Source organism: Scyliorhinus torazame, chromosome 16, assembly GCF_047496885.1.
Source record: "Scyliorhinus torazame isolate Kashiwa2021f chromosome 16, sScyTor2.1, whole genome shotgun sequence".
Taxonomy (NCBI): domain Eukaryota; kingdom Metazoa; phylum Chordata; class Chondrichthyes; order Carcharhiniformes; family Scyliorhinidae; genus Scyliorhinus; species Scyliorhinus torazame.
In genome coordinates, this window is record NC_092722.1 from 75097509 (window position 1) to 75111853 (window position 14345).

A 14345-nucleotide genomic window follows, 5' to 3' on the forward strand; every position below is an offset into this window, starting at 1 on the left:
CAAGTTCCCTTCCCCAAAGCCTCAACCACTATTAAAGTCAAGGGAGTTTCGTAAGCTGCTGCAGAGTACTTACGGTCACAGGCTGCAGAGGTCAAGTCAGGGGTGCAGAGGTCGAGCCACGAACGAAGAGCCCCCTACTCGAAAACACAGCCCCTTTTATATAGTTATACCTGGCTTTGTTCTGTGATCGGCCAGCCCCTTTTGCATTGAAAAGGTAAGTTTTTAAAGTTCCCGCTGGTCCCGCCCCCTTTGAGCCGGTCAGAGCTGTATGTTTTCTGCCGGTAGCTTCTGTCAAGCTTGGAGTACCTCCCCCAGGTCCGCCTCCAACTTGGTTTTTTCAGACCTGTGCGATTTGAATTTGGCGCTGGCTCCGCCCCCCTCCTCCCAGTGAGTTTCTGCCGGTAGCTCCTGTCAAGATTGGAGTACCTCCCCCAGGTCCGCCTCCAACTTGGTTTTTCTGCCGGTAGCTCCTGCTGATTTTCTAGGGGCTTTTCCAGCGCAATATGCTGGACTCAGACAGTCTGATTTCTAGTTTAACGAGGTTAGGCTCTTCTGTGGAGAATTTCAGTGTCTTCCAGCTGCTCCGGAGATGGCTGCTATTCTCACCTCGCTATGTTGATGGGGTGTTAATTGGATTCTGCTCTGGTGGAGGCCAGGTCATTTACATTTGCATGGGGCTATGACCATCCCATTGTCCTGCTTGCATGCAAGCCTCCTGTGTATTCCCGTGCCCCTTTGTCTGTGTTTTGATGTTATCTTGTTGTCTGGCTCCTTCTTCCTTGTAGCTCCTAGGGGGGTGTTTGCAAATATTTATGTGCTTATGTCCCTACTCAGCTCAGCGGGCCAAGCCTGCTGGGAAAACTGGTTCTGTTCCCTTGGCTGGAAAGTCAGTTTACAGTCTCTGAGTTTCTCCAAAAGGGCCGAATTGCCCGAAAACCTTACAAAACAAAGTGCCCTTTCTTCCCACACCCGTTGCAGGTCGCGCTCCGTGCCGGGCAGCGCTGTCTGGGGTGCTTGCTTTGTCCACCAAAGTAACACGGGCCCTCCAGAGTTGGCTGGGTGCCGCGAGGCGCAAGCTTGCGGTGAGCTGGAGTCGGGAGCTGGTGTGTCTCACGAAGGTGCCGCGCAGTTGGGGGTGTAGGACTGCAGGTTACGGGTGGCCACTTCTAATGAATTAGCAAGCTGCCTAGTCCCCGCAAGATCGAGCCCTTCCAATAGTTGCTGGCGGACGTACGTAGACATCATGCCCGTGACATGCGTCTCTAATTAAAAGTTTGGTGTGTTGGACTGCTGAAACTGCCCGGCAGTCATAGTTCCTACCGAGGATCTGTAGGGCCCGGAAGAAATTGTCCAGAGTCACCCCGGGGAGTCGCTGTCTCGTGGCCAGGCGGTGCCTGGCGTACACTTGATTCACCGGTTTAACGTAATGTCCCTTCAGGAGCGTCATCGCTTCGGAGTAGGTGGGCGCATCCCGGATGAGGGGAAAAATGTCAGGGCTTAAATGAGGGATACAAGATGATCAGAGGATTCGATAGAATGGACAGTGAGAGCCTTCTTCCTCGGATGGTGATGTCTAGCACGAGGGGACATAGCTTTAAATTGAGGGGAGATAGAAAAAAGACAGATGTCAGAGGTAGGTTCTTTACTCCGAGAGTAGTAAGGGCGTGGAATGCCCTGCCTGCAACACTAGTGGACTCGCCAACACTAAGGGCATTCAAATGGTCAATGGATGGACATATGGACGATAAGGGAATAGTGTAGATGGGCTTTAGAGTGGTTTCACAGGTCGGCGCAACATCGAGGACCGAAGGGCCTGTAATGTTTTATGTTCACCCGTGAGTAGAGGATTTGGAGCTTCTGCGAGTCCGAGGGTTCTTCAGTGGTTGCTCAGACATAGCCTTCGAAGCAGGCTAGCCAATGGTCGAAGGTGGACGTGACATTGGCTGCGTGACGGGTCAGCTGCAGCCGATCAGATTTGATGTGGAAATCCATCTTTTAAAATCTCGTTCAATAAATTGATGTACCGTCAATTACCACGAGACGAGAATGGTGGAACAATCGAGGCTTTATTGAACAAGGTGTTGTGCCTCCTGCAGCTGGATCCAGAATGACTGCAGCGCAGGAAAGCACAACCTTTTAGATGGAATCACTCCTGGAGCGAAATATCTTTCCTTTACGTGTTACAAATTTTTAAAAAACAAATTGGGATTTCTGTCTGGTATCCGAGAAAACGTCGGGGTCTGGTCCGGTGTTTGGAATACCACAATCAGATATTTTGTGTGACTGTTAGTCTGCCCTCTGGAGATCAGAGTGACCAAAGCTCTGGCACAGACAGTGTGTTAGGTTCACTGGTGAGAGGAGCCACAGAGCAGGATCTAGTTCCCAGTGCTCTTGGGGTTGGGAGGGTCCCACACTGATGTGATGACTGTGGTGTGATTCTGTCTCCTCTTATCTTTCAGTGAATGGAACGTGCCCAGTCTCCAGGAGACTCACAATGATGTGTGACATGACACTAGGGAATGATTGCAGCAACAACACCCAATGTGACATCTGGCAGATGTGCTGCAAAACCAGCTGTGGGGCGAAATGTGTCCCAACATTCATCAACAAATGTGAGCATCAGTTACAGAGCAGCAGACACGCTCTCATGGGAGAATCCCACACAGACTGAGCAGGAAGGGCCAAGATTGAATGTGACAGTGAACATGGAGCACGGTAGCATTGTGGATAGCACAATTGCTTCACAGCTCCAGGGTCCCAGGTTCGATTCCGGCTTGGGTCACTGTCTGTGCGGAGTCTGCACATCCTCCCAGTGTGTGCGTGGGTTTCCTACGGGTGCTCCGGTTTCTTCCCACAGTCCAAAGATGTGCAGGTTAGGTGGATTGGCTTTGATAAATTGCCCTTAGTGTCCAAAATTGCCCTTAGTATTGGGTGGGGTTACTGGGTTATGGGGATAGGGTGGAGGTGTTGACCTTAGGTAGGGTGCTCTTACCAAGAGCCGGTGCAGACGCGATGGGCCGAATGGCCTCCTTCTGCACTGTAAATTCGATGATAATCTATGATAATGGAGCTCCACTGTGTATCAAAACCCGTTGTGTTCCAGCCCGGGGAGTGTTTGATGGGAACTGTGCAGATGGAGCTTTACTCATATGTAACATTGTGATGTTCCTGACCTGGGACTGTAAGTTTGGGAAGAGTGCAGAGGGAGCTTTGCACAGTATCTAACCCCGTGCTGTACCTGTCCTGGGAGTGTTTGACGGGGACAGTGTAGAGGGAGCTTTACTCTGTGTCTAACCCCTTGCCGCACATCTCGTGGGAGCATATGATGGGGGCACTGTTCACCTTAATTTACTCTGTAATTGAGGTTTGGAGATTTTTATGAGATGTCCTCTGACATTTGACTGATTTAGATTTTTACGTTATTTAGTTTTGCCAAAGAAATGTCCAGAAGTTTCCAAAGTGTTGTCTCTCTGCAAGAAAAACGTGACTCAGTCTTGTGAGGATGATGATGATTGTCGCGCTTATCAACAGTGTTGTGACATTGGATGTGGCAAGAAATGTCTCTACTCATTCACACAAGGTGAGCCCGGGTCTGAGAGAGTGACTGTGACAATAAACTGGGGGAAATAGGCAACAACCACATGGAGATAGATTCCTATCGACCCAAGACTGGTAGGGAGGAGTCCATTGGTCCCTAGACTGCAGAGGACGGAGACTGATGGACACGAGACTGCAGAGGACAGAGACTGATGGACACGAGACTGCAGAGGACCGAGACTGATGGACACGAGACTGCAGAGGACCGAGACTGATGGACACGAGACTGCAGAGAACAGAGACTGATGGACACGAGACTGCAGAGGACAGAGACTGATAAACCGCAGGAGAGGGCAGAGGCACCTATTTCCATTGAACCCCTACAGTGCAGAAGGAGGCCATTCGGCCCATCATGTTTGCAATGACTCTCCGAAAGAGCACTGTACATAAGCCCACACCCCACAGTCACCCAAAGCCAGAATCGATCCCAGCACCCTGGCAATGTGAGGCAGCAGTGCTAACCTCTGTTCCACTGTGCTGCCTCAGGCGTGACTATGAATGGCTTCACAGTTCAGTATGAAAGACGCTAGACTCATGACCCAGGGTGCCGGGGAAACTGGGACCATGAATCCAATGCCTATCAGAAACTCCGAAGCACTGAAAACACTGAGAGAATTCCCATGGGGAAACCTGCCCCACTAGTCCCTCCTGTGCAAACTGACCCTTGTACCCAATTGCTGTCCTTGTAGGTGACAAACCGGGAGAGTGCTTCAGCCCCAGTCAACTGAGCTATGTGTGTAATTCGACCATGGGGAAGGCGTGTCGCAGTGAGAGTGACTGCGGCAAATTTCAGACGTGCTGCTTTACTCCTTGTGGGACCAGGTGTGTCTACAGCTTTTCCAGAGGAGGTGAGTCACGTGGCTGAGCTTCACTCCATGGTCTAACCGGTACTTTTTGTAGCCTGCCAGTGTTTGATGGGTTAGTGCAGAGGGAGCTTTTCTCTGTTTCTAATGCCGTGCTGCACCTGTCCTGTGTGTGTTTGATGAGGACAGTTTAGAGGGAGCTTTACTCTGTATCTAACCCCGTGATGTACCTGTCCTGGGGATGTTTGATGAGGACAGTTTAGAGGGAGCTTTACTCTGTATCTAACCCCGTGATGTACCTGTCCTGGGAGTGTTTGATGGGGACAGTGTAGAGGGAGCTTTACTCTGTATCTAACCCCGTGATGAACCTGTCCTGGGAATGTTTGATGGTGACAGTGTCGAGGGAGCTTTACTCTGTATCTAACCCCATGATGAACCTGTCCTGGGAGTGTTTGATGGTGACAGTGTCGAGGGAACTTTACTCTGTGCACGATCTAATGGAAAAGTTTCAAAGTGTTTATGTGTTGTGGGTTTTGCTGGCAATTCTGCCTTTGAATTCCTCCTATCTAAACACAGTTAATCACTTTTTTGGGGCCTGGGGTGTTTCCTACGGGTTTAGCCCACAAGTAGAATTATTTTCATCACTGTGGAGTTGAATCCACTGGTCAGACTGGCTCCTCCGAGATCGGGCCACCATTTTGAAATGTGCTTCGGTCCCGAGGTGGGATTGTGGGTTCCCCACCCATAGGGAATGCCACCTACTCAAACATTTGCATTGCATCCCCCCACTCCCCGAGTAATGGCATCCCGCTACGGGGTAACTGAGGGGCCCACTTTCTCAGGTCTTCCCGCGAACCTTTCCAGCTCCCCTTCCAGACCCCCACCCGTCACCTAACCCATCTTTCAGAGGCTACTTCATGCCCACCCTGCACAACCCCGTGCCCACACTTCACACACCCCCTCAAGTCTCCCTCATGCGCACAGCCTCTGTCAGTCCCTGACCATTGGCAGTGCCATCCTGGCACTCTGGCACTGCCACCCTAGTACCATGGGCATGCCCCTACCGGCTTGGCGGTGCCACCCAGACATCTTGGCAATGCCTGTGTGGCAGTTCCAAGGTGCAAGCCTGGCAGTGCCAAGGTGAGAACATTCCAGCGGCAGGGCCAAGGTCCACGCTGCCTATTCCCTGACCACCCAGGGGCCTCCAATGGGCCGGGGAACCGCCCCCCCCAGCTGTGTGATGCCTGGTCCACGAGTCAGCACCTGTGTGACATCTCGCTGGGGAATCAATTAGATGATGGGAGGCTGTTAGATAGGGTGCTCCTCCTGTTAATGTGATGGAGATTGGCCCTAACTGGTAATTATTGGTTTCTCGGAGCCTGATCGGCACCGGCACAGTTCCCGATTGCGGACCCCCCCACAATCTACCCGGCTCACTTGGATTTGTGCCGGGCGTGATACGGCCGTTACATCGTGCCCTCTGTATCTGAGCCCGTTGTATCTCGAACCTGAGAGTGCTTGATTGGGACAGGGAAGGGGAAGCTTCACTCAGCATCTAAACCCAGTACGATACTTCTCCTGGGAGTGTTTGATGGGGACAGAGTAGAGAGAGTTTTACTCTCTATCTACTCCCGCGCTGTACCTATCCTGGGAGTGTTTGATGGAGACAGTGTAGAGAGAACTTTTCTTTGTATCTAAACCCCATGGCGATACCTGTTTGACGGGGACAGTGTAGAGGGAGTTTTCCTCTTTATCAAACCCTATGCTGTCCCTGTCCTGGGAGTGTATGATGCGACTGTGCAGAGGGAGCTTTACTCTGTGTCTCGGTGATGCTGGATTGTGCATGTCTCTCTCTCCCACATAGATGATGGGCAATGTCCTCGTCCAGAGTATCTGGCCCGCGTGTGTAACAGCACCTTCGGGAAGGTGTGTGAGTTGGATGGAGATTGCAATGGTTCCCAAAGTTGCTGTGATGCTGGCTGTCAGAAACGATGTGTCCCATCATCCTTTGGGAAATCCAATTGGGGAGGTTCCTGGTCCAAAACGAACAGATCATCAACAGGTCTGTACAAGTCTGCAGTGGGTCGCATCTGTATCTTTGTCTCTCACGATATCTCTCAACATCTATCCCTCTCTTTCTACGTCTGCCTCTGTCTCTCTCTCTGTTTATAATTCTCTCCGTCTCGGTCCATCTGTCTTTGTGTCTCTCTTTCTATCACTTTTTCTCTCTTTGTCAGTCTCTATCTGTCGCTCTGTCTCTTCCCTGTCCCTCTCTCTCTTCTCTCCCTCACCATCGTTCTCTCTTTCACTCCATTAGATTCTCTTTCTGGTCCAGTCTCTGTCTCTCTCTCTCTCTCGCTCTCTCTCTCTCCAACCATTCTCTGTCCCACTTTCTCGCTGTGTCGTTCTTCTCTCTGTCTCTCTCTCTCTGTTTCTCTCCCTCTGTCTCTCCCTCTCTGTCTCTCTCTCTCCTTGTCAATCTATCTCTCTCTCTCTCTCTCCCATCCTGTCTGTCTTTCTCTTCCTGTGTCGTTCTACCCTGTGTATCTCTCCCTGTCTCTATTTCTTTGACTGTCTTCCTCTCTCTGTCTCCCACCCTTTCTGTCTCGCTCTCTGACTCGCTCTTTGTCTCTCTCTCTCCTTGTCTCTCTTCGTCAATCTCCATCTCTCTTTCTGGCTCTCTGTCGCTTACTCTCCTTTCTCTCCGGACCTCTCTTTGCCTCTCTCACACCATCGCTCTCTCTCTATCACTCTCTGTCCCACACTCTATCTCTCTATCTACCTCTCTCTTTCTTTGAGCTATCTCTCCCTCTTTCCCTTCTTCTCTCTCTCTCTGTCTGTCTCTCTCTCTTTGTCTTTCGATCTGTCTCTCTCTCTCTTTGTCTCTCAGGTTTCGTCTCTCGCTCTCTCTCTCTTTGTCCAGGTCGTCGCTCTTTTTCTCTCCCTTTGACTGTCTCTTCATCTCTCTCACTCTCTTTCTCACCCATTGTCTCTCAAACTCTGACACACTCTCGCTTTTCCGGTCTATCTTTTTGTCTCTCTCCATCTCTCTCTTTTCTTCTCCTTCTCCTTCCCTCTCTCCTGTTCTCTCTAAATTTCTCCTCCGTCTTTCACTCCAGCTGTCTCTTTCTCTCTCAAGCAGTCTCTCTGTCCCTCTCTCTCTCTCTCTCTCCCTCTCTCTCTCTCCCTCTCTGACTCTCTGTCCCTCTCTGTCCCTCTCTCTGTGTCTCTGTCTAACTCTTTGTCTCTCTCGCTTTGTCTCTCTATCCGTCGCTCTCTCTATGTCTGTCCCCATCTCAGCTGTCTCCAGCCTTAACCAATCTTATGGTTTCTTAGATTGGACTGCCAAGAAGTGTCCTGATGCATCCAGTCTGGATCGTGTGTGCAGGATGAACCACAGTCAGCCCTGTCAGGATGAGGAGGATTGTGGCAAGTGGATGCAGTGTTGCAAGACTCCCTGTGGCAGCAGATGTGTCCACTCCTTCATGGGACAGCAGCACAGTCCGAAATTCACAGGTAAGAGCACATGGCCAACCGGACGCAGCAAAGTATCAACTGCGTCTCAACAAAGATGAATGAAAAGACAGTCCCAGCTGACTGGGACTGATAATGCAGAATGCTGATGTACTGAGATCCTCGCTCCCACCCAATTCTCATTTTTGTCTCTCCTTTCTCCAGATCTGACAGCAGGGGACTGCCCTGCCCCACACCGCCTGTCCACAATGTGTGAGCTGAGGTATGGGGAGCTGTGTGAAGATGACGACGATTGTTTTGCCTGGCAGACCTGCTGTAACACCACCTGTGGCAGACGGTGTGTCCATGTATTCCACGGCAAGGGTAAGTAACCGATCGAGACATTCGCTCCCCTCCTAGATCCTGCTCAATAGAGATGGAGGTCACGAGGGGCCCGGGAGAGCCAGTGGGGTGAGTGGGAAGCGACGTCCAGATTAGACACATCAAACTGAGCCATGTATCACTGTCCACTCTACAGGTGGTGACCGGAGATGCCCAGAATCTTCTCGACTGACTCACATCTGCACAATGAGCTTCAACACCCAGTGTCACAATGACAGCGACTGTGATGGTTGGCAGACTTGCTGCAATTCCAGCTGTGGAAACAGATGTGTCCCCAAGTTCCTGACCAGATGTAAGAAATCGCTCAGCTTTCCTCTGTATTTACCCACACGCTGTCACTGTCCCGTCAGTCTTTGATGGAGTGTTTGAAATTTGTGTCTTCCAGCTATCCAGTGTCCTGCTTCCAGCCGATTGGACAACTTCTGTGAACTGAAGCTCGGAGATGTGTGTGAGAGTGACGCTGACTGCTTGGCCTGGTCCTCGTGCTGTGATGCCGAGTGTGGAAAGAGATGTGTTCCTCGCTTCTTCATGTCCCGTGAGTGGTTCAAAGGGTTTGAGGTGATCAGAGTCTGTTCATGGCGCTCTGAGTTCATCACAAGCTGGGAATGGAGTGTGCGAGTGTGCAAGTGGGAATGTGCGTGTGTAGGAGTGTGCGTGTGTAGGAGTGTGCGTGTGTAGGAGTGTGCGTGTGTAGGAGTGTGCGTGTGTAGGAGTGTGCATGTGTAGGAGTGTGCAGAATTAACACTTAAATAATTCTTAAATAAAAGAAAATCTTTAACTTACTATGTAAACCGGTCACAAACTTCAATTGAGCAACCCAATCCAGATCAAATGCCACTTACAAATAAAGTTAACAAGACAGGTTACTTGCTTATCTGTGCAGACTTTTAAAGAGAGAGAGAAAGACCCTTTTCAGGAACAACCAAAAAATCCTTCTGTCTTCTCAGACTCAAATCCCATGACAAACCGCTGTTCCACTTAAAATATTATCGCAGACTTCAAACTCCAGTCAGATCTGGCTCCTCCAATTAATGACATTATCCGTAATCCATTAAGATGACCCAGTACCAGACTAGTTGGACTAAATACTGTCCCTCAAATTATCTGTATCCCACGGAACTGGCCAAAATATAAACACCATTCTATTAGACTTATCTGTGACCAACAAAGTGGTTTGAATAAATGATTCCCTCGCCTTATATGATTTCTTAGTTACAGTTTTAGGAGACACACTGCTTGTAATTTAAACCAGTGTTCTTAATAATATTACTGCAAAAGACAGAAAATACAATGTATAGAAACATTTCTACATTCATCAGACTGGCGATGGAACCTGTTGCCGAGCTGTTTCACCCCTGACTCCAATTAAAGATGTGTGACTTCATTCATCATTAATGGGTTCCTGAAGGAAACCACTTTGTTTGGATTCTCCTGAGGGATCTCTCCATAATGGGTGACCTGAGCTCGACCATCGATTACAGACAATCTCTGTAATTCCTCATTTATGGAGGTCTCCAGAGAAGGAGGGTGGGATTCTCCGCCGGCGTGATTCTCCGATTTGCCGGTGCCCGGGGGTTTCCCGACGGCGTGGGGCTGCCCCACAATGGGAAACCCCGTTGACTGGGCGGCGTAACAGAGAATCCTGCGGGCGGGTCGAGGCTGAAAAGTGGCGTGTCGGGGCGGACAATCCAGCCCATTGTGACTCCACTCGGGCAGATCTGGCAAGTGAGGTTTTCCTGATTGATCACCGATTTCTGTGTTCCAGGGGATGATACCTGTCCATCGCCCCACCGTCTCACCCCAATGTGTGATCTGAAACTTGGAGACCAGTGCAGCGGAGATGATGATTGCGACGCTTGGCAGACCTGTTGTGACACCAAATGTGGGAAAATCTGTATTACCAGCTTCATGGATGATGGTAAGCAAGGAAACGGCAGCGAGAGGGGATAAGGAAGAAAGTGAACGAGGAAGAGAGACGCAGAGATAGGTTGAAGCAGAATGAGAGAAATTGACACGAAGCAAACAAGAGAGAGTTCCAGTGACAGAGAGAGAGAGAGCGAGACACACTGACAAAGAGGAGAGAGAAACAGAAAATGTGAGGGTGAGACACAAGAATGCTGTGATCAAGACAAAATGAGACGTACTGATGAATAGAGTGTGAAACAGTGCAGCATTCCTTCGGTATGGTGCTCTGACTGTGTGATACACTCTCAGTATTGATCCTCAGACAGTGCAGTATTCCCTCAGTACTCTCTTTTGCTGTGTGTATCTCCCTCCACCTTTAACTTACAACTTTTTCTCATGCAGATGAAGGAGATGAATGTCCTGACTCGCACCGAGCGAGGAGGATCTGTGCCAGCAACTCGAGTGAATCTTGTAATGATGATGAGGGCTGCAGTTCCTGGAAGCAGTGCTGTGATATCGGCTGTGGGAAGAAGTGTGTCTACTCCAGCTGGCACAGTAAGGACAATCCACCAAAAACTCAGTTCACAACACAATTTAACTTTGACTAACAAACAATAACAGAAGAGAGCCCCAGGATCTGTCCAAAGGAACAGGCCACAGGATACAGTCCCCTGTGTACGACACAATACCAAGCTCCAGGACTCTGTGTGATTGGTCACATAAAACAGGACCTTGTGTCTAATTGCTCACAAATTCCAGGGTCCTGTGACTGATTGGCAACATGACCAGCGACTGTGTGTCTGATTGGTCACATAACCCAGGGCCCTGTGCCTGATTCACCACTTACCCCAGGGCCGTGCGTCTGATTGGCCACAAGATACGGAGGTAAGGTAAAAGTCACCATCATCCCAGATGGCCATAGGCTGCTTACTCCTTTGAGGGGGAGATCTGGCAGGTGGTGATTTAACCGGAGGACACCTCAGGTGAGGGGCAGGATTGAAAAGCCAGGCCTTCACGAGTAACCTGATCCAATACAGCAATTGAACCCGCACTGCTGGCCTTGCTTTGCATCATAAACCAGCTGTCCAGTGAACTGAGCTACATCAGCCCCCTCATGGTACAGAGCACTGTGTGTGATAGGTCAGATAATCCAGGGACCTGTGTCTTGTTGGCCACATGGTACAGAATGCATTGTGTGATTGGTCACATAACCCAGGGCCTTATGTCTGATTGGTCACTTAACCCAGGATCCTGTGTGTGATTGGTCACCTACATTTTGGTAGGTCTAACACACAGGGAGAATATACCGTAAATGGCAAAACGCCTGAGGAATATAGAAAGTCAGAGAGATCTGGGCATGCAACTCCACAGGTTTTTGAAAGTGGCAACACAAGTGGACAGGGTAGTCAAGAAAGCTCATTCCGTACGGAATGCTTGCCTTCATTGGATGGGGCATCGAGTATAAAAACTGACATGTCATGCAACAGTTGTATAGATCCTTGGTACGGTCGCACTTGGAATACGGCGCACATTTCTGGTCGCCTACTTCCAGAAGGATGTGGAGGCTTTGGAGAGGCTGCAGAGGAGGTTTACCAGGATATTGCCTGGTCGGGAGGGTGTTAGGTATGTGGAGAGGCTGAATAGACACGGACTGTTTTCATTAGAAAGACGGAGGTTGAGAGGTGACCTGATCAAGAGGTCTACAGGATTATGAGGAGCATGGATAGAGTGGATGGGCAGGCACTCTTTCCCAGGGTGGAGGAGTCATTCACCAGGGGGCATAGGTTTAAGTTCCATAGAGGAGATGTGCGAGGCAGGTTTTTTACGCAGAGGGTGGCGAGTACCTGGAACGTGTTGCCAGGGTAAGTTGTGGAAGCAGATACATTACCGGCGTTCAAAAGGCATCGTGGCAAACACATGTATAGGATGGGTATAGAGGGATACAGCACAAGGGAGTGCTGAAGGTTTTGGCACAGTTTGGTATTATGATCGGTACAGGTTTGTAGGGCCGAAGGGCCTGTTCCTGTGCTGTATTGTTCTTTGTTCTTTGTCTGTGGCCTTGTGTCTGATTGGTGACATTATCCAGGGACATGTGTCTGATTGGTCATATGGTCTGTTACCCTGTGTCTCATTGATCACCTGATGAAATCTCCTGCATCTGGTCACATGCTCCAGCCCCTTCAACTGATTGGTCACGTGTTATATTAGGCCAGAATTGTCCACTACCTCTCTCCACTTCACCCAAGGACACCCTCCGTGGATATTGAGAATAGTTCACCCATAATCCTCTACTTGTTGTCCTGCACTTTCTCCAACATTTTCAGGCACACCTTAAGTTGCCTGGGTCCTGAATTCTGGAATTCCCTCCTTTTGCAAAAATATAGTTTTTTCATAAATTTAGGGTGCCCAATTATTTTTTTCCAATTAGGGGGCAATTTAGCGTGGCCAATCCTCCTAACCTGCACATCTTTGGGTTCTGGGGGCGAAACCCACGTAGACACTGGGAGAATGTGCAAACTCCCCATAGATAGTGACCCAGGGCCGGGATTCGAACCTGGGTCCTCAGAGCTGTAGGCAGCAGTGCTAACCACTGTGCGGTGTGCCGCCCCTGAATTCCCTCCTTAACTGCCTCTGCAGCTCTCAACTCCTTTAACAAACTCCTTATAAAGTGAGTTCCTTGACTAAGCTTTAGGTCACCTCGCCCTAATATCTCCTCGATTGTCGACACAAAGAAAAGCTCGATTGAACCTGAGCGGACAGCACAGAAAGAGGCCATTCTGACCTTCATGTCTGTTCCAGGTCTTTGAAAGAATTGTCCAATTTGTCTCTCTCCTGCTCTTCAGTATCTCAAAGGCCTTGACATCCTTCCAAAAGTGGGCAGCAGAGATTTGAACACAACCTTCCAGCTCAGGCTGAAGCAGTGATTTATAAAATGGTTGAGGAGGAATCATTAGCTTTGTACTTTGTACCTGTGTTTATAAAGGGCCAGGATCCTGTGTGCTTTAATGATCTCTTTCTGTCTTCCTGTAAAGAAGAGAGCGATCAGTGTCCAGCCAGCAGCTCACTGAGCAAAGTTTGCAGCTTGAAGCTCGGAGATGAATGTGAGGAAGATGTGGACTGTGACCATTGGCAGATGTGCTGCGATGCTGGCTGTGGAAAGAGATGTGTCTTCAAGTTCTTCAAAGGAGGTGAGGAATTCCACAGAGTGGATAATGAGGAGTCATTACAGTGTGGGGGGAACTGAGAATTCATGACAGTGTGGAGCCATTACAGTGTGGGGGGAGTGAGGGGTCATTGCAGTTTGGGGGAAGTCAGGAGTCATTGCAGTATGGGGGAGGTGAGAATTCATTACAGTGTCGGTGAGTGAGGATTGATTACAGTCTGGGGGGAGTGAGGCATCATTACAGTGTGGGAGAACTGAGGATTGATTACAGTGTGGGGGGGGAGTGAGGGGTCATTGCAGTGTGGGGTAGATTGAGGAATCATTACTGTGTGGGGGGGGAGTGAGCAGTCGCTACAGAGTGGGGGGAGTGAGGAGTCACAACAGTTAGGGGGTGCGTGAGGATTCATTACAGTGTGGGGGAGATTGAGGAATCATTACAGTGTGGGGCGACTGAGAATTCATTACAGTGTGGTGGGTTTGATAATTTGTTTCAGTGTGGGGGGAATGAGAATTCATCAGTGTGCCGGGAGTCAGGAGTCATTACAGAATGGAGGGACTGAGAATTCATTACAGTGTGGGGCGACAGAGAATTCATTATAGTGTGGGGGGACTGGGGAGTCATTACAGTGTAGAATGAGCCTTATTCTGTATCTAACCCCGTGCTGTACCTGTCCTGGGAGTGTTTGATGGGGACAGTGTAGAGGGAGCTTCACTCTGTATCTAACCCCGTGCTGTACCTGTCCTGGGTGTGTTTGATGGGGACAGTGTAGAGGGAGCTTCACTCTGTATCTAACCCCATGCTGTACCTGTTCTGGGAGTGTTTGACGGGGACAGTGTAGACGGAGCTTTACTCTGTATCTAACCCCGTGCTGTACCTGTCCTGGGAGTGTATGATGGGGGCACTGTAGAGGGATGTTTACTCTGCATGTAACCCTTTGTTGGAGCTTCCCTGGGAATATTTGAATGTTACAATTGAGATTCACTCCATATACCTTCTGTCCACCTGCAGAAAAGGAACCTGA

The 14345-nt window shown here is 49.7% G+C and overlaps 1 protein-coding gene across 1 annotated transcript in view; it reads left to right on the forward strand.

The window, feature by feature from the left end:
- LOC140392264 (uncharacterized) overlaps positions 1–14345 on the forward strand; it is a 166779-nt gene that overhangs the window by 80814 nt on the left and 71620 nt on the right. The window contains exons 41-51 of the mRNA XM_072477580.1: positions 2460–2612; positions 3428–3580; positions 4287–4445; positions 6265–6462; positions 7737–7916; positions 8079–8237; positions 8392–8547; positions 8641–8790; positions 10021–10173; positions 10563–10715; positions 13193–13348. Coding sequence (XP_072333681.1) covers positions 2460–2612; positions 3428–3580; positions 4287–4445; positions 6265–6462; positions 7737–7916; positions 8079–8237; positions 8392–8547; positions 8641–8790; positions 10021–10173; positions 10563–10715; positions 13193–13348 — 1770 coding nt within the window. The remainder of the gene's footprint in view (positions 1–2459; positions 2613–3427; positions 3581–4286; positions 4446–6264; positions 6463–7736; positions 7917–8078; positions 8238–8391; positions 8548–8640; positions 8791–10020; positions 10174–10562; positions 10716–13192; positions 13349–14345) is intronic.